The sequence below is a fragment of the Drosophila yakuba genome, chromosome 2R (assembly GCF_016746365.2).
Source record: "Drosophila yakuba strain Tai18E2 chromosome 2R, Prin_Dyak_Tai18E2_2.1, whole genome shotgun sequence".
Classification (NCBI taxonomy): domain Eukaryota; kingdom Metazoa; phylum Arthropoda; class Insecta; order Diptera; family Drosophilidae; genus Drosophila; species Drosophila yakuba.
In genome coordinates, this window is record NC_052528.2 from 6760134 (window position 1) to 6787824 (window position 27691).

Consider the following 27691-nt stretch of genomic DNA (forward strand, 5'->3'; position numbering starts at 1 on the left):
TTTTTTTGCTTACACGCAATTGTCATTTATCACTTTTTATTGATTGCCGTGAATTTATCAATATCCGCTTTTCCGAGAACAACGACAGGAGCCGCCCGCGGTGAGCGGTTGTAAGGACACGCCATTTCCCTCTCATTGCCATATACCCACGTAACAATTTTTAATGCCTTTCAATGGGGTCTTTCTTGCTTTTTTCGTACTCGAATTCAAGGCATGAAATTGATGCGCTCTACATGGCAGTTTCGGTGGCGGGGGGATAATATTTAATGTGATTATTTTGAACAGTTTTATTGGTTAAGCGTAAGCCGGATATCGGTCATGATATGAAGAAACGCGGTGTGACGCGTACAGGTGCATTTATTATCCTTGAGTGGGGCAAGAAAACTCAGCGCGGTTATTTATAGCATCATTCGTTAAAAAGAACAGGAAATTCCAATGTCAGAGGTAAGTGCTAAAAAGTGTTTGCTCACAGTGAATCGCCCATGAATGATAGCCAGAATTGAATGCGCATTAAAAGCTCCTTAAATAACTTATGTTGCTTCCTTGGGCAGTTACCAGCTTTAAATAATTCGATTAATATTTTTTATTTCAGGAATTCCTTCTTTAACCTGTTTAAATTAACCATTTAACAATCTACGCTTTCTGATTTGAGTCGTGTGAACGTGTTATCCTAGAGCGGATTAGCATTATGTGTCCGTCCATAAGTTTTTCCCTTTGACGGGGGTGTCGTAAAAAACGTGGAGATCGTATCAAGGATGCTCGTTACCCCTTAACTGACTTGGATTTTCCAAAAGCGAACCCTTTGTCCACAACAGCAGCTTAAATCAGCCGAAATCCCGGGGACTTTGCGCTAAGACCCAAGCTCGCATGCAATTTGGCCAAATGTATTACATTCAATTTGAATACTAAGCCGCTTACCAACACTAAAAGTTTGATGTGCGCACAATAAACAGGATTTTTGGTTACAATTAGCATGTAAGCTTGGCTGAAACGGGTGGCGAATCGACGGTGACCGGGGAAAAGGTCAACTCGAGGTTGACTTGGGCACTGACTTCGCCAGCCAAGAGCCAACCGGCGCAATTATCACAAAGGAAACTTGGAGTGTACATTTGAATGTATATACATATATATATATTTACATTTGCGGGTAGGTCCTTTGAGTGCAAGGAGGCGGAAAGAGCGGCGAAAAGAAACGGATACTTATTTAAAATTTATGTAGCGTAATTACAAGCGATTTAACCCGTTGCCAAAGGGCCAAACGGAACCTTTCTCCTTCTTTCTGTGGCTCCCTTTTTATATCGAGTTCTTGTTGTCTCGCATCAAATTAAAAAAACGTGTATAAAAAAGAAAATAGAAAAACCGCATTGGGGTGGTAATGAGGTGGGTGGATTGGTGGTGTGGTGGCTGAGTGGTAAAACTTGTGCATAATCTTTATCGAAAACAATCTCATACGCTCGGGTGGCACAACCTTTTGGTGGACCTCTTTAATTACTAGAATGGACTCCCGTGGGTCAAAACAATGCTGCGGATAAAACAGGAGGATTTTTATTTCGTTGTGAGTAGAAAGTTGACTTTGCGGATTCATTATAAAATTAAAACAAAATAAATGAATTCGGCTTCTTTGATTGAGGGCCAGTAGAGACTTCAGAGGCACCCTCAGATAATTTGACGTATTTCCAATATGCTCTGTGATGTTCTATCACATAGCCGGTAGGCATAGCCTACCCTAATAGTACCCTATGATGGAGTAGATTTATTGCAGCACGAGCTCTTTAATTACACCTGCGGTGGGCGTTAAGCCAAATCTGGCCAGTTCACCCAACATCATCCAGTGATTCCACTGCTGCCGTGGATGTGCCTCTTATGTATATAATTTAATTAGTGACAACCACGCAGACCGAGTGGCTCCGCCGTTGGAGCGGTTTGTCTTTGGCCTAATGATTTTCATGTCTCGGCATACTAATTTCCTTTAGGTAGCTCGGCTCCACCTCTTTCTCGACTGCTCAACTGCTCGATTGCCCAACTGCTCTATTCTTATCGTTCTGGTCGACCTGGACCTGGACGTCCTGGGTTATGGCGGCACATTTCACCGACGGCATAAAGAAATTACTCACCATTTGATGCTCGAATTTATTGCGTGGGGCTGGTCGTCAGGGGAATGGCCCCCGCAAAAAAGGCCAGCGGGGAAAACGAGATTCAAATCGAATGCTGATTAATGCGTCATGCAAATTGAAACTGAAGTGGTGTCGTCTTTCACGGCCAGAGAGGCTTGTTAATGGCGCCTGTCAAATGGTTGACAATTTGCCACATTTCGATCCAGTTCCACTGTGTGGCAAATTATCGAGATGAATATGTTGGAACTGAATGGGTGAATGTGAATGGATTATCTTTCAAATGGTGTGATTGCGCAACTTCCAGTTTCTATAATTTAACTATTTGTCTAGGAAACCGCATTTTTAGAATGCTGGTCCATATATCTGAATTTTTATCCAGAATCCCTCTGCAATTCCAATAACCAAACATTTATTTCGATTTTTCCTCAAAATTAATTTAATTCAGACCCACTTAGGGGGTCATGAAACTCTTAAATGTTGATTACCGCCTTTCTTGGTTCACTCACTATTCACTTCGTGATAAGATGGCCGGACCGGGCATTAATACTTTTGATTTAATAATTACGCAGCGCATAAATTAATCTGCGAGAGGTCGCATCCGGACATAAACAACCCGGTAAGCCGGAGGATCCCACAGGATCCCAATCCCATCCTTGGACTTCAGCCATGAATAAATTCCTGTGGCCGCGCACAGTTCGCCTTCGGTTATCAGTCAAGTCGAGTCGTAAAAGCAGGGGCAACACAGCCACAGCCTCAGACTTTGAAAACCAGAGAGCTTGTAATCTTAATTATATATTACAAAGTGCTGGGGTTTTCGGCGGGCTGGAAAACTCACTGCCAAGGCGGCTCGGTCTCGCCAGTTTTGTCGTGAAAAATAAGCAGGAAATGAATGAATTTTTCAGTGGCATAATCCCAAAATGCGCCAATGTGTTGCCATACCCACAGGCCCGCCACCGCCCCTCTAAAACCGCAATTCACCAAACCATCTTAGAAGCTAAAGACTCACCACCGCCCCCTTCTTAACCCACTTTTTGGCAGTCCCAGCACTTGTCATAAAATATTGTCTGGTTGGGAAAAGAAAAACTTTTGAATGCCCTGCCCCACAACGACAATACGTAACCACACGGCAAAAAAATGAAACAACATATTTATTTTTATCTTCTAAATTATTTATTTTATATATATTTTTTTATTTATATTTTAATTTTCCAGCAATTACAAGTAAAATAATTCATTTGTTATATACAAATTTCTTAGAGTTTCAGCTGTTTTTTACCTATATTATTAGTGTTTCATTTCTACATATGAATATGATAAATTCGATTTATGTATCTACAATTACCAAGCAAGCATATTTTTTCTCTCTGTACTCCCCCTTTCTTAGACACCCACTGCGTGCAACCCCCACTTCCAGTGTCAGACATTGAAGTGTATAAGAATAAGTGTTGGGATTAGGCGCTTGACTTGAAAATTGTATAAAACAAAATTTTTGCATAAGCTCTGCCGGGGCTGCCTCCAAAAAAAATACGGAGAGGGGGTTCTGTTGGTTAGCAAAGTTAAGCGCGTTAGCTGTTCAAGGATTTAATGGAAAATCGCGTTGCCGTTCGCCTGCTGAGGAAAACACAAAGCAGCCACTTGGGATGGAGTGGCAAGGTGGGAGCGGAGTGGAAAAGCGAGCTGGAAAAGCGGATAGCAAAGTGAAACGGCAACGGGGTAAATCACGCATTTAATTCCAAGACATTTAACAGTTAATTTTTTGCTGGCCCTTATCTAATATTTTACAAACCATTTATACGATGATTAGCCTAAAGTGGTTTTGGTAGCAGTAATAAGGGGGGGAAATATGGAGAAAACTAGAGAAATGTAAAGCACATGCAGTCTTAACTATAAATAATATAATATAATAGATAATATGATACAATAAATAATATAATATAATAAATAATAAAATACAATATGATAAATAATATAATATATTAAATTAAAGTATTTTGGAAAATGTTAAACATCGCTATCTTTATATAATAAAACATAATCGTTTAAGGGAATACTTCTATAGTAAGCCACAGCATAGGCATAACTTTCTTTTTACTTGCCACTTGAGGAGCGTTAAAAATAATTGCACACTTTTTTCGCCGGCAGAAAACGGATGTCACGCCCCGGACCATGGAAATTAAGTGAAAAATTACAAGGCAACAAATAATTATACACTTTTCCCATGCACTTGAGGCTGCCACAAATTGCGGATGGTTGGGCGTTAAGCAAAGGGGGATGAGATGGTGCGTGGCGGACCGATGCACACAAGTGGGTGGGGAGGTCACACAATGGCATTTGTGCTTGCATAATTATGAAATTACTCTGCCACAGTCGAGTGGCGAAATACTTGTATGTGCACTTCCTCAGCCAGCTCCTCTTCTCCAGAGTTTTCTCGGTGGCCTTGGTTGCTTTCTTTTGTGCAGTCTTTCGAACGGAAAGAATATCTTGTGGGACCAAATAATTGCACTAATAATATTCGGTTTGTTACTCCACATTTAAAACTATAAATTGAAGGTATGTGTTAAAGTAACCCTTTTGCAAAAATGTTGGGAATGAAATGCATCTACTTATGTGAATAAACGTATACAAAACATTTAATCTTCTTCTATGGTTCTTGTCCAATGTCTCCAGTTTATGCTTACTTTCAACGCATTTCTCCGCCTGGTACCACTCATTAGTCCTGCAAACCGTGCACATGCGAACCTTTGCCTTGTCCTGGGACCCTGAACCTTCATCGTCTTGAAAACAAGCAGGCGGCTCCAACTCCCATCGTCGTGAATGGCCGGCACATCCTGTTGCCAGGACTTAGACGGGAACGACTACAGCAGCATTCAAGGACTGCTGCGCCGTTGAAAAACTCCCTTTTTATGAATGAGCGCGGTGCCATTTGCATATTAACGGCTTGTAGCCCTAATATGTGCACACTCCTGACCCTTGGTCCACGACCTTCCACGCCCCTCGCCTCCGTATTTGCATAATAATTTTATGGTTGGCTGCAGTGGAATAGGAGAGGCCAACACCACAGTAAAAGCCTTTGTAGTCAGCCAGTAGGAGGCCATTAATGGAAGTAAATGGTTCCGAACAGGAAGAGTGCATTATATCTACCATTTTCGTTTTAAATCTTGTATTAGGTATAGCATACAATTTATTAAATCAGTTTAAAAATTTATGGGATATCTACATTTTGATAAATTATATTTAAAATAGTATTATGGAATGGTAAAGTGCATTATACCAGGACTATAAGAAAATTAACCATTATTGCAGTTTACAGACGTAGTAAATATTATTTGTCCAATTGTCATAGTCATTATAATTCAAATATATGCAATCCAAAAAAGGTGTTAGTCAATATAGAAATAATTTCTGTTAATCGCGTATAAATAAACATACAAAACAAGTCGCAGGCTTTTGGCTTCAAAGTGGAATGTTATTTAAAATATATTGCAATTTAATCTACTCGGGACCCATTCCCGGTTACCAATCCCAATTGGACGGGCCGGAAAACATCATTAAATTTGACACTGCCCTTTCCCGCCCACGAGCTTTATTTTCATTTTATTTTCCCATGGCCTGAGCATAATTGTGCCAAGAGGAATTGCTGCGAGGTCAATGGATGGGGAGTGGTCGCGAAGGAAACTGGGGACACTGGCCACAAAAGTGGCGCATCAAGTGACGGGCATTTACATAATTATTAGAAACAGTTAAATGTCCACAAATTGTGCACTGGCCAGCACACGGGGGAGCCATTACTTACATTACTTTCTGGCTGGGATCGAGGTTGAGGTTGAGGGTGAGGATGTGGATGGCGATGGCAATGCGGATGCGGAAGCTCCCGCTATCTGGCAGCCGAATATCTTGGCTGTAATTTAGAGACTCGAGTTGAGTCCCAGGACGAGCAGTTGGGGTTGCTTCTGTTGACGTGCGTGGCTCTGACTATTTAAAATTGTTTACCTCCCACCGGAAATCGGAGGGGGAGGGCGGGAAATGAAATAAAATGTAATTTTTATTAGGCTTGGTGGTTTTTATTGTCTGCTTTATCGTTCTTACAAGTCCTTGTTTGATATTTGTCTATGGCATGTCCTGGTCGGTCATGCCACCAGACGACCCCCACACACACAGATAAATAGACTCGGCCACAGGACATGGCCTAACCGACTTTGCTCCTTGGCCCTTTGAGATATTTGTCGGTTGTGTTTCTTGTGTTCTATTTTTTTATGACTTTTTTATTGACTTGATTATTATGTTGTTTGTTGTTCTCGACCAGCCAAAGTTTCTTCGGGCCCCTCCAGAGGAAATTAAAAAATAATTTAGAGCCTGGGTTCAAGGGTTGTGCGGCATAAATTGTGTTGAACAGCGTGTGCTTGATTGCCTTCGACTGGTCTAATAAATAACACTGGGGAATTCAAATCCCGGTAAGGAGCAATGGTGCTTAATACCCTGTATTTTGTTGGAGTTCGGATTTCATTTTGCTAATATTTATTCCTGTAAGCTGCATCCTCCATCCATCTTCCTAAAACATTTCCTAAATACTTTATGAATATTACCTCCTAAATTCTAAAATTTAAAGTTCCGAAAAGGATTATAAAGTTATTATTTTGTGGAGTGCGTCGGCGAAGGTGAAGGCTCACTGTAGTCACAAGTATCCAGCCATTATGGGATTTTTATGAGAGCTCATCTCATATTTCACAGGATTCAGACACGAATGCCACCAAAATCGGGTGTAGCAGAAAATGTGTAGTGGAAATGACTGTAATTCAAAACTGGCCGCACTCAATAAATTGCCAAAAAAAAAAAAAATGAACAAGAAATAAAGAAAAAAGTGAAATTTGAAGTTTCGCCAATTAATTGAAAAAGTGTCCGAAGCACCTTGACAACATGCGTTGACAATTTATGGGGCAAATGTCACATTATATGCTTCAGGAAAATCCCATTTCAGCAGAAAACTAATAACGAAATGGGTATCAAATGTCCAAAGTGGGTCTTAGATTAGAACATCTTCCCGAAGCACCAAGGGTCTTCAAGCTACTTTTGTTTAAAATCCCATTTAAAAAGGCCATTAAGCTGGTGGCGGTTTAAATTAAGTGCCACGAAAATGTCAAGGACCCACAAAAATCGCAATGAAAATCAAAACAAGATGAGCCTAAACACAAAGACCAAAATGGCCCCCCATTTAGCCAAGAAAAGAAACCACAAAGGAAGAGCAAGTCTCATAATTAAAAATTAAGCCATTCGCCTATTAGTTTTAACCCTCATTAACTTTAGATAAACTAATCTCCAAAGTAAACCACTCGCATTCGGGGCCCAAGTTAAACTGGCACGAGACCCTTGCCAAAGGCGGAAACCCCCGAATCCCATGAATGCCCCCTGTTCCACGCTACCACTCTTCCATAGGCCCCAATAAAACCTCGGCAGCTTTTTTTTTATTCCGCGCGCGCCTACAATGCGTGAAAAGCTCATCAACTCGGGGCAACTGCAGCACAGAGCCAGCAAAATGATGTAGAAACTCAGGCAAAAAACCCGAACCTAATATGCTAAAAAAGAAGAAGGAACCCATCGCATCGAGAGCAGCCAGAGAAAGGAAAGATAATTAAAAACGCAACCTTGATGGAAAATGAAATGTTTACAAAGACACAGCCAAGAGTCTTCTCAGTCTCCGAAAAAAGCTAAGACCCAGTGACAGGCGAAGGAAAACGTTGAAAGGCGCCAAGAAAGCCGAGGAAAACATTTGCACTGTTCAGCCAGCGGGACAAAACGAAAACATAAACGGATGCGCGCTGCGGATGCAAAGTTTGCTCGGGCAAAAAACAAAAAGCAAAAAAGGATAGGAAATATAAAAAGGCCACCCATGAGGCCTAGATTCAAAGGGACTCCAGCCAAGGCTGAAAGGGGGCGGATGAACAATCAAAGTTCGCCCGAAATTAGCCGGAACATTTTTGTTTTCAGTCACAGGATAAGAGAGGAACCCAAATAATTTTGATTCCCAACTAAAAACCAAACCAAGCGTTTATTAAATTAGTTTGCTGTAAAGTAGTTCAACAAATTTTTAAAAAATGTTAAAAGTTAATTTTATCCAAGTTTGAGTAAATAAGTAGCATAAGTCGTTGTACTGCAGTTTTTAAATTTTTTTTTGGTAGGCATTTCCGAAATTTTATTCAATATACTTATGGATACACTTACACATTTTTTTTGTAATATAATATAAGTATGTATATTGATTTAGATCTACTTATAGCTTAAACACAATTGCTTTGCTCATTGTTGCTAGTAATTTCTAAAATAACAAAACCATGTAATGATAGTTACAAAGCGCAAAAATTGAGCAAATTACACGAAGCACTTGACATTACACCTATAGAAAGGGTATACAGATACGCTTAAAAAGAAGGGGAACGAGAGCAAACCATTTACATTATATATGAAGCTGCCTTACTGGCCACATAATACCACCAGTTTCAATCTTAAAGCATGCTAGGTCGACCAGGGTAATAAATAATAAAAAGTTTACACATGTGAAAAATCTATACATCGCTACTTAGACTAAATCGAAGGACTTTGGGTAATTGTCAACTGTCATAGATGTTACTCTGCCATGGCTAATTCGTTGGGGGTCGATGGTTCTGCTGTTGCTGCTTGCCACTTCCACTTGCCCCACCATCACGCTCCACTTTGTTCTCGCGCACCATCAACAGCAGTTGCAGCATCAGCAGGGCCTGCACCTTGTCCAGCGGATCCATAAATCCGCGTTGCAGCCACTTTGGTATGGTGGTGCGTGCATGGCTGAAGCCCAGTTTGTTTAGGATGTAATCAACGCCATATGGCTCAATGGACTTTCCCGCCCAGGAGAGTAGGCGAACTGTCGGTTCCAAGTGCCACGTCTGGCACTCAAAGTGCCGCCAGTCACGCACAAACGATTCGAGATCAAAGGTCGGCGTGGAACCCTCCTGTTGCTGCTGCTTGCCATCAGTGCAGTCGTTTGCGCTTGTCGATGGTCCACCAGCTGCCGCTCCAGGTGATAAGGTTGTGGCTGTTGTGGTTGTCGACGTGTTCGTTGACGCTGCCCCTGACATGTTGGCAGCAGCGTTCGCTAGGCTCGTGTGGCTTCCTTGCAGCGGGTCCAAACTGCTCTTGCTACCGCTAGTTTGCTTGCCCTGAGCAGTCAGGTTCGTGTTTGAGGCACCCTTTTTCTCTTTGAGTATCTCGTCAGTCAGATATGGCTTCAGGTTAGCCTTCTGCGAGAGATTGGGCGACGCTGCCCTCGCCGACTGAGCCCCGATCTAGGGTGGAAAGAAATGGTTTTATTTCTCAATTTACAAGAAAACATCTCTAGCACTTACCACCTTCTCCTTTTCAGTCACATAGGATGTGATAAGATCGTGCAGGAAGAAGAAGGCGTCCGCGTCGACGGTCACAAAAATGTGGTCATCGAATTCAGTGATGAAGCTGCACAAAACTTCTGGCTTATTTTCTGCAAGCGAACAAAAAACTATGAGTAACTTCCTGTTATAATGGATTGATGAAGCTTCGGTACTTACCACTTGGCTCTGGTGTGGTTGGTCCCTGTTTGTGCTCAGTCTTGAAATGCAGTTGCAGGCTGGGCAGGGCGAAGATGACCTCGCGGTTGTGGTTGTGCTCCTGTGCCTTGGCAGCGCTGCTGCTACCAGAAGCCCGTGTTCGCTCTATAGAATTGGAGGCGATCTCCCGCTCGCATTCCAGCATGGGGAAGCGATCCACAGCTGTGAGGAAAGGAAATGGCGGGTCAATTACCTTTGTCTGAGAATTATCTTTTCTCAACTTACCATCAATCTCGCTGTTTGCAAAAGCGTAATGGAACCACTCATTAAGCGTCTTGAACTGAGGCGGGAAAATGATGTTTCTGGAGATACGACTCACGATCGCCATAGAGTGGTTTTGCTGCTGCTGCACCTCCGTTGTCTGTCCCAAAGAAGAGGTCAGTGTCTGGGTGACCAGCACTTCGTCCTCGCTTTGCCGCGCCTCAGTTGCAAAGTTAATGGATGGGGATCTCAAACTGAACAGGGCCCACGACTTAGACTTGAAGTTAATTCCGTGGAAGCAAGCCAGGGAGATATTCTGTCCCCGAAGTTCGACGGTGCCACCCAAAACATTACCGTGACGTGGCAAACGGGTCACTAGTGAGGGCACAACCAGACCTACCGCCTGTGCCAATGGCTTCTGCCAATGGCGGTGATGACGTGCGTCTGTATTTTCGCCAATCAAACCCTGAATCTGAGGCGGAGCAACAAGCTCTCCATTTGCAGGCTTTTTCTTAAGCTGCTGACGTCTCTTGATGCTGGCAGTGCGATCCTGCAAGCGAGGTTCCAGATTGGAGAACACCCTCTTGGAGGATTTGAACTGCTGTGTGAAGAACTCCTCCAATTTAAAGTACATCTTCAATAGATCTGCCGTAGTTGACTTGCTGATCATGATCTGCAATTGGTCCCAGGTAAGATCGCCGTGAATAAAGATCAAGGCTCTGGGTTGGTCCTTGCCATGTGCTGGAGTTGCAGCCGCTTGGGAAGCAGTTCGCCACTCATCTTTCATGGCAGCTGAGAAGCTGCTAATTCGGGTCATCAACACTGATGTTCCCATGTAATCTAGTCTCAGTTCCAGGGCCATAAAACTCAGTCCCATGGTATGGTAAGGCTCCATGCCCGCCTCCTCCTTGATGTGAAATCGTTTGTTGATCTTGTTCACCTCGAAACTACCACCCACTATACCACCTTTGGCATCTAGGGCAGATCCCCCCAGATATATCCCAGCATACATGTTTTTGTAGCCAGTGCTTCCGATGGAAAGACGTCCATCCGATTGAAAGTCTTTTGTGAGCCAGACCACATTGCCACACACATTACCAATGTTCATTTGCACATTCAGTTTAGTAAAATTAACTGCAAAGATTACCAAAGTTTCCCAGGCAGTGATTTGGTTCTTTTCAGAGGGAGGCGTTCCTGAGGACTCAGCGCTGGAGGACTTGCCCAGATTTTTTAAATGTCTTACAGCTCCGAAGTGGCCCAAGTGCTGTTGTTGCGACGTTTGTCCATCAAAGTCAAGGCGCATTTTATCCTTAGCCCTAGAGGCGTCTTCACTGGGCGTTGGAGTAGCAGGTGAGCAGCCAGTTGGTGTTTCTGCGCCATTTCCCTGTTGCTGCTGTTGCTGTTGCACACTAAGATCACCCAGGAAAAGCCTTCTCACAATCCTCCTGCGATACCAAGCCTTGGGGAAGGCTAGGATCTCAGTCAGTCTCCTCATGTCGTATTTAAAACTGGCACTACCAATATCCACAATGGTAGAGAACCGTATCACGGCTCGAGATTGATCAAGAGATCTCTTAGAACTGGGCAAAGGTTCGATGTACACCTTTCTGCAACGCGTGATGTGGAACTTAACGAACTCCACGTTGATACTCAACGAATCCTTCCTTTCACTGTCGCTCAGAGGCGAAAACTGTGTTTCCTTAGAAGTCTTTTTGCCACCATACGGATGGAATATGAACACATTGAAGTCGGCAAGGCAGCCTGTGACACTTAGTCCACCAGTGGGAAGCTGCTGATCTGGTTGGGTATGAACCCCTGGCTGTGCTGAGTTTTCCTCGTCGCTGCTCCTTTTTGAACTGAATACAATATCCAAACTAGGTAGCTGAAGCATACATTCCACTCTAGAAACTGGCAGACAACTAAATCTAAAGGTAGATGGTTGCATATGAAAGTAAACTATAACATCCACCGGAAATGAAGCATAAGTCACATAGTTGGCAGGCAGTATGTCCAGATTAACACCTGTATTGTGGGAGGGAGTCGGCGGAACACTGCTGGATTGACGAGCAGGAATGGGCTCTAGAGTCTGCTCTAGGAATTCCAAAATATGGGGAGATATGATAGTTTCCTCTGGAATACTTTGTAAAGTCATCCACGCACACAAAGTTGCTCGTTTGCTGCCCATTCGTCGTCCAGTTGGCAACTGATCTCCAGTTAGTTGCTCGGCCAGTGTTTTTGACTGATAGTGAAGTTTCACATCCAAACCTGGGATATGGAAAATGGTAAGATCGGCTAGCAATGCGTTGGCATTGTATCGCAGCTTGCTCTTGTCCCTCTGCCTTCTCGAGGGAGTTGGACTGCCCCAGTCGTTGCCTATGCTTCTCTCGCGCTTGTGGGATTTTACACTTGAGGCTGGCACACCACTTGAAGCTGCTCCCGATCCACCAGCGTAGCCTCGCTCCTCTCCAGTATCCTTCGTGTGGAGCACGCATTTTCCAGAGTTCACCAGTACCTTAATGTCCAGTTCGAAGTCGATGTTGGGTTCCGGCTGCTTCTGACCATGTCCATGCTTGCGTCGCATTTCCACGGAGGTGCCATCAACATCAATCTCACTAGGCGTGATATCACCTCGCCAATCAAGCTCATTGTCAGCTGTCTCTGTATCCGTGTCGGCATTGGGTAGTGAAGTCTGCCGCATAGCTTCCGTGAATGTGACTCGTCCAAGAGCATTAACTCCCCCTCCAATTACTCCTCCGCCTGCCGTATGTTTTAAGGAAGCACTACGGGAATGACAAGAGGCCGGTGTGCTTTGCAAACTAGATATCTCATCATTGGAGGCAATTGTATCCAGTCTTCTGCCAGTATAGCTACCATTGTCCATTGTTTGGGGAACACCAACTCCAGTCACTGAAGATCCAGATCCAATGTACGAATATGAGCGACCATAGGTCTTCAGTGACCTTCTTAACGAAGGCCTTTTCCACTTTTGGATCATATCTCTACGGAAATACTTGTAACAGATGGCTTGTAGCTCTTGGAGTCGCCTCTCCTCGTGGGCGACTGTATTATGTGATGCTCCCAAAGTGCGCAAATCATTGATGATCTTTAGCTGTTCGGCCATCTCCTTCTCCATCATAAACGAACGCTTCTTGGAATCGATTGTGGGATCAAAAACAAACGCTGGCAAGTTGTCGAAGTCTCCTCTCCGCCGCACAAACGTATCTCTGCAGCTCTGATCTCCTTCATCGCTGTCGGGTGATTCCATTTGGGTCTCATCCTCTTCAAAGCCCGTGAGCATGGTAAGAGTGTGGCCAAGAGAACTTAGCTGCTTTCCAATATTCACATCCAGGTGAATATCCACGCCCTCCATTTGCCACTTCACGTTCAGCAGCCACTTGGCGTTCTCGCCCTTCTTAGCTGCTGTAGTGCGGGAACACACCTCGAAGGTTCCCTCAGACACAACGCAAACGTTCATAATGGGCTCTGCACTGTTGGGTTTCCAGTCATCCAGATTGGTTTCAAAATCATCGGCAAAACGCAGGCACAGTCCTTGGAACTTTCCTTTAGAAACCAAAGCCCCCGAGTTGCAGGCCGAGATTATTGTGTTTTCTAGCGTGATCACCACTGCACCTTTGGCATCAAAGTCCTGATATGACCGGGATCCAAATGTCTATAAAAGAAAATTTATTTGGTTCAGGAAACCAATACATCACTGATTTAATTAATTACATACCGTAGTATTGACTTGTTTCAGGGGCAAGCAAATGCCCATGTCCTCCACGGTAAGTTGCAGAAAGAGCGTAGACAAATTTGAGCCTGCAATCTGGCCAAAAGCCACGCGATCGAACACTTGTGGATTTTGCAGATTCTGGTTCTGATGCTGTCCAGAGTACTGACCAAGGAGGCTGTGCTGAGCGTGCTCGTGGCAGAGGTTCGCGCGCTTCTCCGCCCAGTACTCGTACGCATTCTTGTAGTTCAGCCACACGAGGATCGCCTTGTCCACGGCAATTGGCTGAACGTAGACCAGCGGTCTCTTGAGGGTGAGCAGAATCAACTCCTTGTCCTCGTTGAGCAGTTCATCTTGGAAGGCATTCCTTAAGTTGATTGTTGTGTGGAAGAAGGCGTACTGCTGGAACTCCGGCTCGGCCTCGTCGAAAATCACGTTACGGATAATCTGACCCAGGGACAAATTAAAATCTATGTGGGCCTTAAAGAAGAGCTTGCGATTGCTCATATCCCCCAGGTTCTTCACGCGGTTGGACAGCTGCAACTCCAGAATTCCGGTTTCAAATCGAACCGCAGAAGAGCAGGGCGTAGTGGCCGTCAATTGGATGCGTTTCATGGAAATATTGATTGAGAAGAGGATGCGCTTAAGCGAGGACTCCTGCACTGCTCCCGAATTATCGCCGCTCTCCTCCGTCCACAGTGGCACAGGTTTCTCACCTCCGTACACCTTCTGGAGCACTTCGTTGATTTCACGCATAAACACCTTCTGCACAAAGACCAGATGGTTTAGCAGATCTGTGGTCAGGCAGCGCTCGAACTCGCCGATCTCAGCACTGGCGTTCACATAGCCACCTTGGCGCAGCACAATGCCCTCGACATTTTCCGTGTGATCCTGGCGGTGGTCTGGAATGTATTCCGCCAAAACATGAACAGGTGGCAGGCCAATACAAGCTTCCGATGGCAGGTTCATCTCGTTCTAAAAAAAAGTATGAAGGAAGGGGGTTTTATTAATTCAAAAACATGTTTTAGTAATTTAGTTCACTACTCTTAAAAAGATTTTGCTGACTTGATATATAATTTATTTTAATTGTATATTAAATACATTAATAAGTGCCAAGTTAAAAAATATTTAAACTTTTCCCGCCAAACTTTCAGTGTTACCTTGTTATGCGGAAACCAAAAAATACTAAAAGCTTACAGGCGATATGAAATAATAGAGTTGATTGTTCAGCATTTTTGACGTGCGATTTATTGCAAAATTAATTGTGTCAGTGCAAAAAGATTATAAAATATTTGCACCCTGTAATTTAAACAATAGTTTGACAGCCTTTGTGAGTGTGACACTTATATTCGCCCGATTATTTATGTATTTATGGGATACAAAAAGAGACCTGATTAAGGTTGATTATCTTATCGCCCAAACTTGACTAGGTTTTCTGTGTTTTTCGTATAGTTATTTTGCTGCCATTGAGGAACCACAATGAAGAGGAACACCACCCAGATTCTGGCCAGGTTAAGGGAGCTGATGCTCCGCGCCCAGGTGGGCGACTCCTGCGGCATATCGGCGTACATTGTACCCTCGGACGACGCCCACCAGTCGGAGTACCAGTGCCAGCATGACGAGCGCCGTTCCTTTGTCAGCGGATTCGATGGATCCGCTGGCACGGCGGTGATAACGACGAAGACTGCCCTGCTCTGGACCGACGGGCGGTACTATCAGCAGGCGGAGAAGCAGCTGGACTCCAATTGGGTTCTGATGCGGGATGGTCTGACCGCCACCCCGTCGATTGGCGCCTGGCTGGCAAAGAATCTGCCCAAGGGCAGCTTCGTGGGCGTGGATCCTCGCCTGTTGTCGTTCCGCGTGTGGAAGCCCATCGAAACGGAACTGAGCTCCGCGGAATGCCAGCTGGTGCCCATTGAAGGCAACCTCATTGACGAGGTCTGGGGTCAGGACCAGCCACCGCAAACCTCAAACAAGATTATAACCCTAAAACTAGAACATTCTGGCGTAACTATCGCCAAAAAGTGGGACGTGGTGCGCGAGCAATTGAAGGAGAAGAATGCCGATGCCCTGGTGGTCAGTGCTCTCGATGAAATCGCTTGGTTCTTGAACCTTCGCGGCTCGGACATTGACTTTAACCCCGTCTTCTTCTCCTACTTGATTGTGACCAACGATGAGCTACTGCTCTTTGTGGACTCTAGCAAACTACCCACTGATTTTGCGGATCATCAAACGGAGAACAATGTAAAGATAGGCATTTTGCCCTACGCCTCGATTGGCGTTGAGATCAGTAAGATTGTGGCGACCAAGGAGTCAAAGATCTGGATAGCACCCACCAGCAGCTACTATCTAACTGCTTTGATACCCAAGTCACGTAGAATACAAGAGGTGACTCCCATTTGTGTGCTCAAGGCCATTAAGAACAATATCGAGATCGCGGGCTTCATCAACAGCCACATTCGCGATGGCGTCGCTCTGTGTCAGTACTTCGCCTGGCTTGAAGATCAAGTGAAAAAGGGTGCGGAAGTCGATGAAATGTCTGGTGCCGATAAACTGGAGTCCTTCCGTTCAACAAAGGATAAGTACATGGGTCTCAGCTTCACCACAATTAGTGCTTCGGGACCCAATGGCTCTGTTATTCACTATCACCCAAAGGAGGAAACCAACCGGAAGATAAACGACAAGGAGATTTATCTCTGTGATTCCGGGGCTCAATATTTGGATGGTACCACGGATGTGACGAGGACCCTTCACTTTGGTGAGCCCACCGAGTTTCAGAAGGAAGCCTACACTCGCGTTTTGAAAGGCCAACTGAGCTTTGGCTCCACCGTATTCCCAGCTAAGGTAAAAGGACAGGTTCTTGACACTCTGGCGAGGAAGGCCCTGTGGGACGTGGGCTTGGACTACGGACACGGAACTGGCCATGGTGTGGGTCACTTCTTAAATGTCCACGAAGGTCCAATGGGCGTAGGAATTCGACTAATGCCCGACGATCCTGGTCTCCAGGCGAACATGTTTATTTCCAATGAGCCTGGTTTCTACCAGGATGGCGAGTTCGGCATCCGTGTCGAGGATATTGTACAAATTGTGCCAGGTCAAGTGGCACACAACTTTTCCCACCGTGGCGCCCTAACTTTCAAAACCATCACCATGTGCCCAAAGCAAACTAAAATGATTAAAAAGGAACTTCTATCCGATGTGGAAATTAAGCTGCTCAACGGCTATCATCAACAAGTCTGGGAGACTCTTTCACCAATCTTGTCGCGTGAAGGAGACGAATTTACTTTGTCCTGGCTTAAAAAGGAAGTTCAGCCTATTTAATGCTTTTTACCTGTTATTTCCGTCATCTTTAACTACTATTCCGTCGCATACATACAATACTCTTTTCTCAAGACTAAAATATCTAAAATGCTTTTATATACCTCTTAAAAAGGCCTATCTTAAATTTGTATGCCGAATAAATATTATGTAAAAATAGTTTTTAAATGTTTGTAGCTCACCTGAATTTTGGTGTTAAAGCTGAGCGTGTGCGTGGGAAGATCGATAACGAACTTTGCTCTCTGCCCAGTTACTCCCATGGAACTAACATGATTCATGCGATACTGAGCCTGCAGCGAAGGAAGTAGCGCGGCATTGATGGACAGACTCTGCAACAGCACGTTGAACTGCATGACCAGGGGCTGAAGCAATCCGTTCTGGTGCTGTGCTGTGCCCGTTTTGGATTGCGCCATGTGTGCTGCCCGACGAGCCGCCTGCTGTGGCTGCTGTTGGGCACCAGCTCCGCCGGAAACAGTGCGCTCCCGCATTTCGCTGGCCACTCCAGTTCCACTGCTGGCTCCCCCAGAATTGCGGGCATGGAACGGAGACTCCGGCTCCTCGGCAGTATGCGAACGCACCGTGGACCGACCTGAGTTACGCTTAACACGTAGCTCCTGTAGAGTGGACGACAACTGCTTAGAACTTCGAGTCATCATTCCATGCAGGGCCACCGGATGTTGCGGTATGTCTATGTTAACAGCTCCAATCGACAGCAGGCCACTGTTTTTATCCTTTCCCCGTTTTGAAAGGCTCGAGTAAAGTGTCTGGCTTTTGCCCACGGTTACCTTTACAACGGTTCTGAAATAAAGCACAAGCGGGTTTACATACCCATACATAAAAAACAGGCAAAAAAGTGCTTACTGTTGACTGGGAGCCACCCCTTCGAGCAGCACAATCATGGCTCGTCCCACTTGGCCAGTAAGAGAGCATTCCAAGGACACAGGACGAGCCTTTTTCCTCCAAGTGGCTGTGCTGTTAAGGGTGGTGATCTCCGATTCCAGCTTGAGGCCAGAAAGCGTGGCCAGCAGGCGAGTTTTGTGAATCTTGGCCACACCGAAAACTATTAGGCGTGTTCGTTCCTGGGATGGAGCATCTACCAGCAACATCTCCCTATGTTGGGGTAAGGGTGTTGGTGCACTGACCAAGTCATCCTCGTCGTGAGCAAAGCCCGCCGACTTGCTTTTGTGTTCGTTCAACGAGCTCCTTTGGACCACAGTCTTGGTCTCCGGCATGGTACCATACAACTCCAATAGGTGGTAGATTGTCTTCCAGCAGTTGGGCGTCCCTAACATCGGTGCCATCGTCGGCATTCCAGCTTTGGTCAGCGTGTTCTGGTAATCCCCACTAACACTGGTGGCACAAGCACCATTTAGCGATGCTTTCGACTCGGTGGACATTTTGAGGATATTTTGTTCGTGGAGCGACATTGTTGGACTATCCCTTAGTGGCGATGAACTAGACTCATTCAAATTCGTGTATCCTAGCTTGCCCTTCACGGATTTCCCGGTGGATCGAAGTTTTTGGGCGAAACTTTGGGGCCTGTTTTTGGCATTTGGAGAAGGTGTTAGTTGAATAATGGGAGCCAAACCTCCTGGACGCGGTCTTGCCAACATTGTGGGCATCGTTTCGTTGAATTTGTCGTAGCGTTCATCTGAGTAGTTTTCGCCATGGCTAAAGCGTTCGGACATCGAGTTAAATGGCACGATGTCTGTGGGCTCTGATGCTGAAAAGTAGCAGAATAGTTAATAGGTTTATAAATTTATGATCGCAATGAGGCATTAACTTACCCAAACTGCACTCGTCTTTGGTTTGGCTCTTTTTGCTTAGCTCAGGCTGATCGTGAAACTCGTTCTGGGCATCCTTAACGTTTTGATACATATTGCAGATCTGATGCAGCAGCCTCAGCAGCGGCATATTTACCTGTAATACGTATATAACAGTTTCGCTTAGCTTATTTGCATTTTAATTTACAGATTTTCCTCCTACCTGCTGCGAGATAAACCTAACATTGAGACTGAAATTAATCACTGTGCTGGTGTGTTTCTTAAGCTGGCGACGCGACATATAGATGACATTCTGGCGCGCCTGATCCACCATGCCATCAGACATTTTTAAGACTTCCAATTCCACACCCACTCGCTCGCATAAGAACAAGGGAGTGTCCATCATTATGGATGCCCTGCCACCGTTTGATTTTTTGTTCAGTTTAGCTGGCTTTTGGGCCGAGTTCTTTTTGTCACCCGCCTCGCTGACCACAATGTCCACCCGAATAGAATCAAACGTGCCAATCAGGGACAGATTGGTGCCAAAGTTCTCCAACGAAGAAATGTCCGCGTTGGAAAACTTGTTGATCATTTGTTGTGGCATAACCCCCAAGCAGGTTAGAAGTGGTTCAAAGATTAGGTGGGCATCCAGAAGCTTAATGGAATCCTGCATTATGCCACTACGAGATTGTCCTGGATGTTCAGTCATTTTCAGAGGAGCCGGGCGAGCGTTTTCCTTTTCTGTGAAGTGCTTCTTTTTGTTATCCTGCTGTTTGGCCATCCAGAAGTACAAATCCTCCTTGTGGTTTTCGGCGCCCAGCCAGAATTTATTTACCGAGTTTGTGGAACTGAAGGATCCCTCTTGCAAGGCACCGTATTCTGATGAAAACAAAATATATAAAATCATAATTTGTTCTTCATGATTAGTATAATGAAATCTACTTACCGAATTCCGGAACCTGCTTCTCCACCAGCCCGGAAATAATGGGCAGCATCTGAATGCTGGAACGAGATGAATTGCCTTGTGAATAGTTCGAGGCTTTGCTGTGCACTTTGTTTAAGCTGGTGCACACGGATGTTGTTTGGAGAGAAGAACAGACCACAAGCATGATATTAACGAGATGTAGGTGATGGGGAATAAGCAAGCTAACATTTTCAACTTACCCACGCCGAGGATGGTGTATATTCGGCGAAGTGGAAGTAGATCGCTGGGAAGCGGTTCCATGGTTTGCACCATCATGGCCATAAGGAACACCTACGGGAAAGAATCGTTAATAAACAAATAAAAGTTTTGAATTTTGGACAAGCACTCTTCAAGAAAGCACTCTTCTAGAAAAGTTGTACACTGAACGAAATAAAAATAACAGCAAAAAGCATTAGAGAATAGGAGATAGGAAGTAGATAAGATAAGCTTTACATATTTATCGTTTAGTGTACAACATACTTAGGATTAAATTTAGTTTCATAGATAAAGATATAGTAATAGCCAGAAAGGATAGAAGAGTTGTATTGTTCTGTAGTATAATGCAAACGCAAAGCATCAAACAATATGAAATGGTGAACACTCAAAGCGGTGGATAACAATTGTGTGGGAAAAGTATTTACAAAAGAAAATGGAAGGTAGTAGATATCAGATCTAAGCAACACACGCTCGCACTTATACGGACACAATCATTCAATTTGGTTAAAAAACGAGCAAAGTGCATCATGCAGGAAGGGGGAAATATAGAAAGAGTCTATAACTATACATAAATCTATGAAAAAAGGAGATAACCACCCGCCACAGACGGCGGGAGGAGAGCGTTAATCAAGAAAATACCAATGTGAGTTCGATGATGCTGTGTTTGCCCAAGTAATAATGCATTCTCACTCTCTTCCGGATTCTCGCCGACGCCGGCAAAGGCGCCCATTTCAACATCACCTTCGCACTCATCATTCTCCGCATCCTCCTCGTTTTGCGGGAACGAAAAGGTCACGTTAATGGGTCGCGCCAGCTTGTTCTTGTACTGATGCTCAAACAGAATCGGATTGTAAAGAGTATTCTTCCACTGCCGGCTCAGCACAATAATGCCCTATAAAAAATGGAAATTTACCAAGTCTAAAAGGTAATATTCAGCGCAATTACTAACCTGTCTGAGAGTGTTCAGATGTGGAACATCGTGTTGCTTGAATATCGTCTCTATCCTCTGAACGCCCTCATCGAGAACCAACTTCTGCATGATGTAGCAGAGCTGGCAACTGGGATCCTCCTGCAGCGTCTTAGACAGCAACGTGTAGTTATTGGCGTACCGACTCTGCAGATCATTTAAATAAAATAAATTAATACGGAAGATTTAAAAAGTGAGTTGGTCTATAGGCTGTACTGCTGTATAAAAACCTTTATACCTCTTTTGTTACCTTCTTGATCTTGGGGTTTCTCTGGATCTTCTCGTTGTCCATGGCCTCCGCCATAAGACAAGCAGCCACTGCCGTTTGTCTCGTGTGAAGAGCCTTCATCAAGGATACTATTTTCATGGCCAGTCGATTACTGGGGTTCATCCATGCGGTGATGGCCGGAGAGGCCGTGCTCAAGAGATTCCAGTCCAGTCGAGTCAGATCAATCTTTCGGGTAATAGGCACGCAAGGTGGTGCGGCGAAGTTGAACCAAACCGCTTTTAGTTCAATCACACACGAGGAAGTCTTATCCGTTTCCTTGACATTTGACAGAACCTTGTCGTAGTTATCCTTGGGGTTGGTTCCTGACCCTGCAGTTGGATTTTGGGCTCCTGGCACAGCATTTGATGTGTTGGTTCCTTTTTCCACGTCTTCATCTGGAGGTTTGGGTGTGGATTTTCCCTTTTCAGTCCCAGAGGTTTCTGCCGCAATGCTGCTGTCTGTAGCAGGTTGAAACTTCTCCTTCGGAGTTTTGGGTGTAGGCGGTTTTTTTGTTATCAACCTCCATGCGGCTTCAGCTTTCGAAGTGGCTCCTCCATCTCCAGAACCTGTGGCTCCGTCTCCTTGGCCCACCAAATCATTAAGATTGAAACCCCCCGCGGAGGTTCCGGTTCCCGCACCAGCTCCCGCCATTTCAGCCAACTCCTCTTTGCTGTTTTCGGACTTTTCAAAGTGCGATCGCTTAACTATCTTCACACCCACGCCCTCCAAGCCACACTCGAACATAATGTAGCCAATGCTTTCGATGCCCGTGCTTTCCGGCATTTTCAGGCATTCAAACAGCACTTTGCTCTTGTGTTCTGGAATGGCAGTGACAATGATGGGCGAGTCCTGGGTGCAGGACTGCCCTTCTGTCTTCAGGCGTCGCAGTTGCGCATGAGCTCTTCCGATATCCAACGTTATCACCAGCTCCTCCAACTGCTTCTCCGATGTCTCAATAAGAATGGGCTCTCCTTGAACATTGTCGGGGCGCGTCTGCGAGGAAAGATGTGCCAAAAGAGCTCGTGTGCCCTTCATGATGCCACCCTTTTTGTTACTGCTTCCGGACTGGACCGTTTGCTGAATGTAGACGTTGTGCATGGACGCACGCGTCGTCTTTCCCAGGTGGAACTTCGTGGAGATGCCCTCCATGTAAAAGGTGAGCAGTGACACGCAGCTTAGATCCTATAAAAAAGATAGCAAATTGGTGGTAATTTTATCAATCAAGCATTGTGGGCTAATATACTCACTTGTACATTATCCAAAGCTGCCACTGAGATAATCTCCTCCACAATGGAGGACTGCAGCATGGTGATGCTGACCTTCGGCAAGACAATCAGACCCTGAGTTTTGGTGGAAATACTCTCCTCATATACGTCGCTGAGGAACGAGTCCCCGGGGCCCTGAAGATGTCTTTCAGTTGTGGATCGCTTGGAGTTCGAGTGAACCTGCGACCAGTAGCTCAAGCTCTGATCCCGCTTCAGGATATTGTCGTTGTTCACCTTGGCGATACAGGAGGTGTGGATGAAGTTCACCACCGAGAGCAGGTGCATTGATTGAATTGTTGGGACGGCGGCCTCCACCATTCTGGAGAAAACAATCACCATTAAAAAAGGGGAAGTAATTTGAAAATATATATATTATTTTATTATTAATTTTTTCACTAACTTCTGCCGATATTCCAGAACATTTTTTAAATATTTTGTTCGAACTTCAACTAGCCAAAAATATTAATTTAAAATTTTTGGAATATTATTAAGATTAACATAAAATTTGTGATTTAAAACATAAAAACGGTAAATTCGGTATATATTTTTGATTAAAATTTTAGTATTAATTTTTCGAATAGATGGTATTTTTAACGGACCATGGACGGTCACACTTTTGGGTCACACGTGTAGAAAAACATATTATTGGTAAGGAGGATCTATTTGTGCAAAAATGAAAACACCAAAAGCCAAAGAATCAGAAAAAGCTGAGTTAAAGCCGATTAAAAAAGAGCCCGGCGTTGTGGAGGATGGTAAAGTGACCAAGAAATCGAAAGCAAAGCCCAAAAAGAAGGCAGTTAAAGTGCCAAAAGATGAAGTAAAGGCCGCCGTACAAGACAGTCCCAAAAAATTGTCCGCGAAGGACTTGGCCAAGATCGAAAAAAAGAAGGCCAAAAAGCAGGCACAGAAGCTGAAGAAGCAACAGAATAAACTAGAACCCAAGGAGATCAAGAAGGAACCAGAAACCCAAGGCAAAGTTGAGGATAAGGCCATCATAAAGGAAAAGGCAGAGGACAAACCAACGACTGTTCCAAAGGCAAAAGCAAAAGGAAAAGTGGCTAAGAAAGCCAAAGCCAATAACAAGAATGAAGGCAAGGTTAATAGATAAACCATATCCCCCTATATAAATTAATTTCAACATTTCTATCCCACAGAAGGAGTTAAGTGGGAACGCAATCCTGCAGACGAGGCATCCACCGTTTTCGTGGGCAATCTGCCCATAAACACCAAACGCGTCCAGCTGGTGAAATTGTTCCAACCCTATGGGTTGGTTCAATCCATCCGTCTTCGCACCGCCGGTGGCAAGCAGCTTTTCAAGCACAAACAGCGCAAGGTAGCCGGCTCCCTAAACGCCTACGTGGTGCTCCAGAACCCCGAGATTGCCCAGCAAGCGCTGTCTCTGAATGGCACCGAGTTCAAGGAAAATCACCTGCGGGTTACTCCCGCGGCTAAGGCGGAGGGTTTTGGCCAGGGAGCGGATCAGCAGCCCAGTGACAAGGATGCCAAGCGAACCATATTCGTGGGCAGCCTAAAATACTGTAAGTATCGTTCCTTGACTTTTGAGTAGTTTTAACTACATGCTAACATTAAATCTAATATCCAGCGGCCACCGAGGAGCAGCTGCGCGAGATCTTCTCCAGCTGCGGCGAGATAGACTACATACGCTGCCTGCAGGATGGCGACAAGGGCTGCAAAGGAGTAGCATACGTCTGTTTCCAAAAGCCCGATGCTGTGGGATTAGCGCTTGAACTGAATCAGACGCTTCTGGACGATAGGCCTATCAACGTGGAGCGCTATCAAGTCAAAAAACTCGGTGCCAAACAAGTACGCGACGCTGCCGCCGCCTCCGCTGCATCCAAAACGTCCTCAAAGACCAAGGCTAAGAACCAGAATTCGGCTGGCGCAAAAAAACGGCTTGACAAGAAGAAGGGAAAGGAGAACGGTAGTTCAAAAAAAGAGGGAGCAACTCCTGGTCAAAAAAAGAAGTCCGAGTATCGGGGGGTCAAAGTCGACGGCATCAAGAAGGCCAAAAAGCCTAAAAAGAAGAGCAACGATCAACAAACAGCTCTAGCCAAAAAAATAGCACCCAAACAAAAGAGTTAATATACATTTAGAATAGGCATAGGTTTTAAATAAGTTGCAATCCAATCCAATGAGATTCATTTGACTTTCTTTTAGATTGATAATGTTGACTAAGTAATCGTTGAAAGATTACTCTGAGAACAACTTAAAAATAAAATGCGAAATTTTCAACAATGCGTATTTTTGAAATTTAATTTAAGTTAACCTTAATTAAGCGTTTAACCAACAAGGCTTTGAAATTATGCTCAGTTAAAAAAAAACATCGATAAGAAAATGTTTCTGCTTGGGATCTGCTTAATTTGCAGTGTTAATCCTTTAGTGCTGGATGCATTTCCTGTGGTAAGGTAATGGTTAGTTGCCTTTTTACGGTATTGTATAATTGGTACTCTAGGAATCCCAGGCGGATACCAAGGATCTAAGTGTCCTGACTGCTCACTTGGCCGATCCTGCCGACTACCCCGACCTAACTAATGGTCTTTCCGATGCTGAGGTTCAGGAGAGCCTTAAAGATCTAACCCTAGATGATCTTAACTCCTTGGACAAGCTACTTGATGAGCGGCTTAGTCGAGATGAAGATGTCGATTCTGACGGTAAGTAATCAATGCAGATGGTCTTTCATTGTCACCGACTGAAACTTTTCAAAGAAAGCAAGTCAAAGAACCCATGGTAGACAAGCGGTGGCCAATATACGCAAGCAGGATGTTGGTCTCGATGATGGCTGCCGGGATGAAGAGGATTCCGAAGAAATGAAGCCTGCTTTGTGCACCAAGAAACCCACTTGTCCGACCACCAGGCGTTGCTCAAAGAAAAGCAGTTATGCGCCTAAAACCACTCGAATGTGCCCACCTAAAAACGGATACGACAATTGCAAGCCAAAATCCGGTGGCTATATGGACGACGATCTGATAACTGAAACTACCAGATATCCGAAGCCAAAAAACAAGAAGTGCAAGAAACCTAAAGATGACTTTGAATGCGAGGCAGATGACTTTCTGTGCCACGCCAGCAGGCAATCAAGAGGCAAGGAAAGTAGAAGCAAACTTAAGGATCAGGATATTTTAGGGCGGGAGTTAGCTGGAAATGCGCAGCTGGGTCAGGAGCTCATACCAGCCTTGAATGATCAAGGTGAACTATTGAATGATGCAGACATGGGTCTATCAAGTTCGGAGTTTGACGGCAACATAGGCTTAGAAAATCAAGCCCATTTGGAGCAAGGTCAGCTGTTCGACTTAGGAAAGGATAGCAAGCTTAATTCAGAGCAGAAACATCAATCTAGTTTGAAAAAGGAATATGGTCGTCAAAATTTCTTGCAGGATTACCCCGTGAACTTGAAGCACGAACATTTAGGCAAATTACAAGAGGGAGATCAGGCCAACTTAGATCAAGAACAATCTACAAATTTAAAGCTGAGAAGCCAGCCCACTTTGCATCAAGAACATCAGTTTAAATTAAAACAGGAATATCAGCCCAACTTTGATTTTAACAATCTGGGGAATTTAGAGCAGGAGCGTCAGGCTAATTTCGATTCACAAAATCTGTATAACTTTGATAAAGAACATCTGGCAAACTTCGATGATGGACATCCAGCTAGCTTGCATCAAGATGAACAGCTTTTTTATCGGAATCAGAAAGTCGACGGACGTGAAAACGAACCGATAGCGGATGAAGCAGCCCTACTTGATCCTTACGATAGCCATCAGCTCTCCAGGAGATCACATCGTAAAAGAGAACAAACAGAGAAGCAATTTGGGGTGCACGTGAACAATGAAGATGATAAGCAGACGAATATCAAGGATGAGCTTATGCCACCAAACGCTAATCTGCCCAAGCAGGAACATCTCTTCGATAGCGAAAGGTAACATACCTACGATTTTTTGTTCCCATGCCATTTTCTGTATATTTCTTATTAAAGTTTTATTGCCAATAATGCTCGGGATCCACAACGCTATTTAATTCAAATGCAGAACGACTACATACAAAGTGAAAACGATCGTGGCGAACGTCGATTGCTTGAGGATCGAAAAGAAAGCGAAGCGTTAAACATGGACAAACTCACCGAAGAGGTGCCCAGAACAATGGAGGAATTCAATATGGATTCAGAATACAGGAGAGAAAAACGCGAGAATAAGAACACTGATGACTCCCCCGAGGTGAGTGGGAAACCACACACCTCCTTATAGAATATATATTTTTATGCAATTAGAACTCCAAAGAAACGTATATAAAGAAGCTAATGGACTCTTTTCCGCGGGATCAGGGTGGCCGGATTAATGCCCATACCGGGCTGAGGGAGTCCAATCTTGCCCATTTGCGCTTCAAGCGAAGTTGAGTTATTTATATTTTACGCTATACTTGATAAACGCCATTGTATATTTTTTATATGCACCCATAAAATGATAAACCGGAAATACGAGAACTGCGACTTTGTTATTCCATTATTTTTTGCTTTAATTCAAGGCAATATACGAATCGCAATTGCCGAGATTATAGCAAGGTTCAGTTGTGAGCTCGTTATCAAAAGTAGGCTCTTGTTCCGATTTTCAGCTAATAATGAAATATTTATCTTATTATCATCGCCACTTACCTTTGTAATCCCTCGAGCAGAAGCGGGGTAAGGAAGACATTCAGTTGACCTTTTAGCCTGGCCACCACCGAGGTACAGACCGCTCCTCCCTCCGCCTGCAGACTCATAAACTCTCCATCGTCAAAACCGTTTGTAGTCTTGTCCGATTCCTCCTCCTTTAGGAGCACACTGGGGTCCCAGGGATGAGACTTGGGTCCGCCCATAAAAGTGGCCGAGCTGTTGCTACCAGTGGCGTTTTCGTATCGAGGAACCACTTTAATCTCCCGCCAACAGGAGTAGAGATCAAAGTGGGGCAGCATCTTGCTGCCAATGTAGGTCAATCCACCGTCTTCGTTCTCCGAGAAGAGTGGAGTAGAGAATACATCTGGACCCAAGGGAAAGGAACATCCATTCCAGTTGAAGCACTTCACCTGCGACAAATGGTTTAGGTAGCTGGCCATCAGCAAGGGTGAGTCGATAATTGGCCTGTTGACCTGCTGGTGCAGATTCACCAATGCCACATCCTCTTGTGAAGACATGGCCGATATGAAAGAGTTGGAAGACAGTGATGGGGTGCCAGACGATGAGCCACGAGAATCGGCCTGTAGAATGAATATGACAACAGATTATTAG

The 27691-nt window shown here is 44.7% G+C and overlaps 4 protein-coding genes across 13 annotated transcripts in view; 3 read left to right on the forward strand and 1 right to left on the reverse strand.

The window, feature by feature from the left end:
• Positions 1-8273: 8273 nt before the first annotated feature.
• The window catches only part of LOC6529490 (transmembrane protein KIAA1109 homolog), a 28788-nt gene continuing 9370 nt past the window's right edge, over positions 8274-27691 (reverse strand). For 2 of the 9 annotated variants that reach the window (XM_015196659.3, XM_039372747.1), the window contains 16 exons: positions 27080-27660; positions 22396-22732; positions 21119-22330; positions 20863-21027; positions 20553-20805; positions 19898-19988; positions 19680-19735; positions 18957-19612; positions 18758-18890; positions 17832-18693; positions 17153-17768; positions 13659-14627; positions 9950-13595; positions 9686-9886; positions 9488-9618; positions 8274-9427 (listed from right to left, as the gene is read on the reverse strand). In XM_015196659.3, the coding sequence (XP_015052145.1) occupies positions 8747-9427; positions 9488-9618; positions 9686-9886; positions 9950-13595; positions 13659-14627; positions 17153-17768; positions 17832-18693; positions 18758-18890; positions 18957-19612; positions 19680-19735; positions 19898-19988; positions 20553-20805; positions 20863-21027; positions 21119-22330; positions 22396-22732; positions 27080-27660 (10590 nt within the window). In that variant the 3' untranslated portion in view covers positions 8274-8746. Of the gene's footprint in view, positions 9428-9487; positions 9619-9685; positions 9887-9949; positions 13596-13658; positions 14628-17152; positions 17769-17831; positions 18694-18757; positions 18891-18956; positions 19613-19679; positions 19796-19897; positions 19989-20552; positions 20806-20862; positions 21028-21118; positions 22331-22395; positions 22733-27079; positions 27661-27691 lie in introns of all 9 variants that reach the window. The other 7 variants (XM_015196656.3, XM_039372744.1, XM_002090456.4 and 4 more) reach the window with 6 other exon arrangements.
• On the forward strand, positions 14837-17129 carry LOC6529489 (xaa-Pro aminopeptidase ApepP). Its single transcript, XM_002090455.3, has 2 exons — positions 14837-14982; positions 15105-17129. The coding sequence occupies exon 2, from the start codon at positions 15132-15134 to the stop codon at positions 16971-16973; it is 1842 nt and encodes a 613-aa protein (XP_002090491.1). The 5' UTR covers positions 14837-14982; positions 15105-15131; the 3' UTR covers positions 16974-17129.
• LOC6529491 (nucleolar protein 12) lies at positions 23051-24550 on the forward strand. The gene is made up of 3 exons (XM_002090457.3): positions 23051-23504; positions 23568-23951; positions 24017-24550. Exons 1-3 carry the CDS (start codon positions 23087-23089, stop codon positions 24514-24516), a joined length of 1302 nt encoding a protein of 433 aa, XP_002090493.1. The 5' UTR covers positions 23051-23086; the 3' UTR covers positions 24517-24550.
• LOC6529492 lies at positions 24720-26908 on the forward strand. Of its 2 annotated transcripts, none has more exons than XM_002090458.4 (5): positions 24720-24834; positions 24887-25085; positions 25144-26350; positions 26408-26645; positions 26699-26908. In XM_002090458.4, the coding sequence occupies exons 1-5, from the start codon at positions 24769-24771 to the stop codon at positions 26822-26824; spliced, it is 1836 nt and encodes a 611-aa protein (XP_002090494.2). In that variant the 5' UTR covers positions 24720-24768; the 3' UTR covers positions 26825-26908. The 2 variants fall into 2 exon arrangements, with proteins under 2 accessions (XP_002090494.2, XP_015052372.1); XM_015196886.3 differs by having other exon boundaries at positions 24722-24834; positions 26709-26802.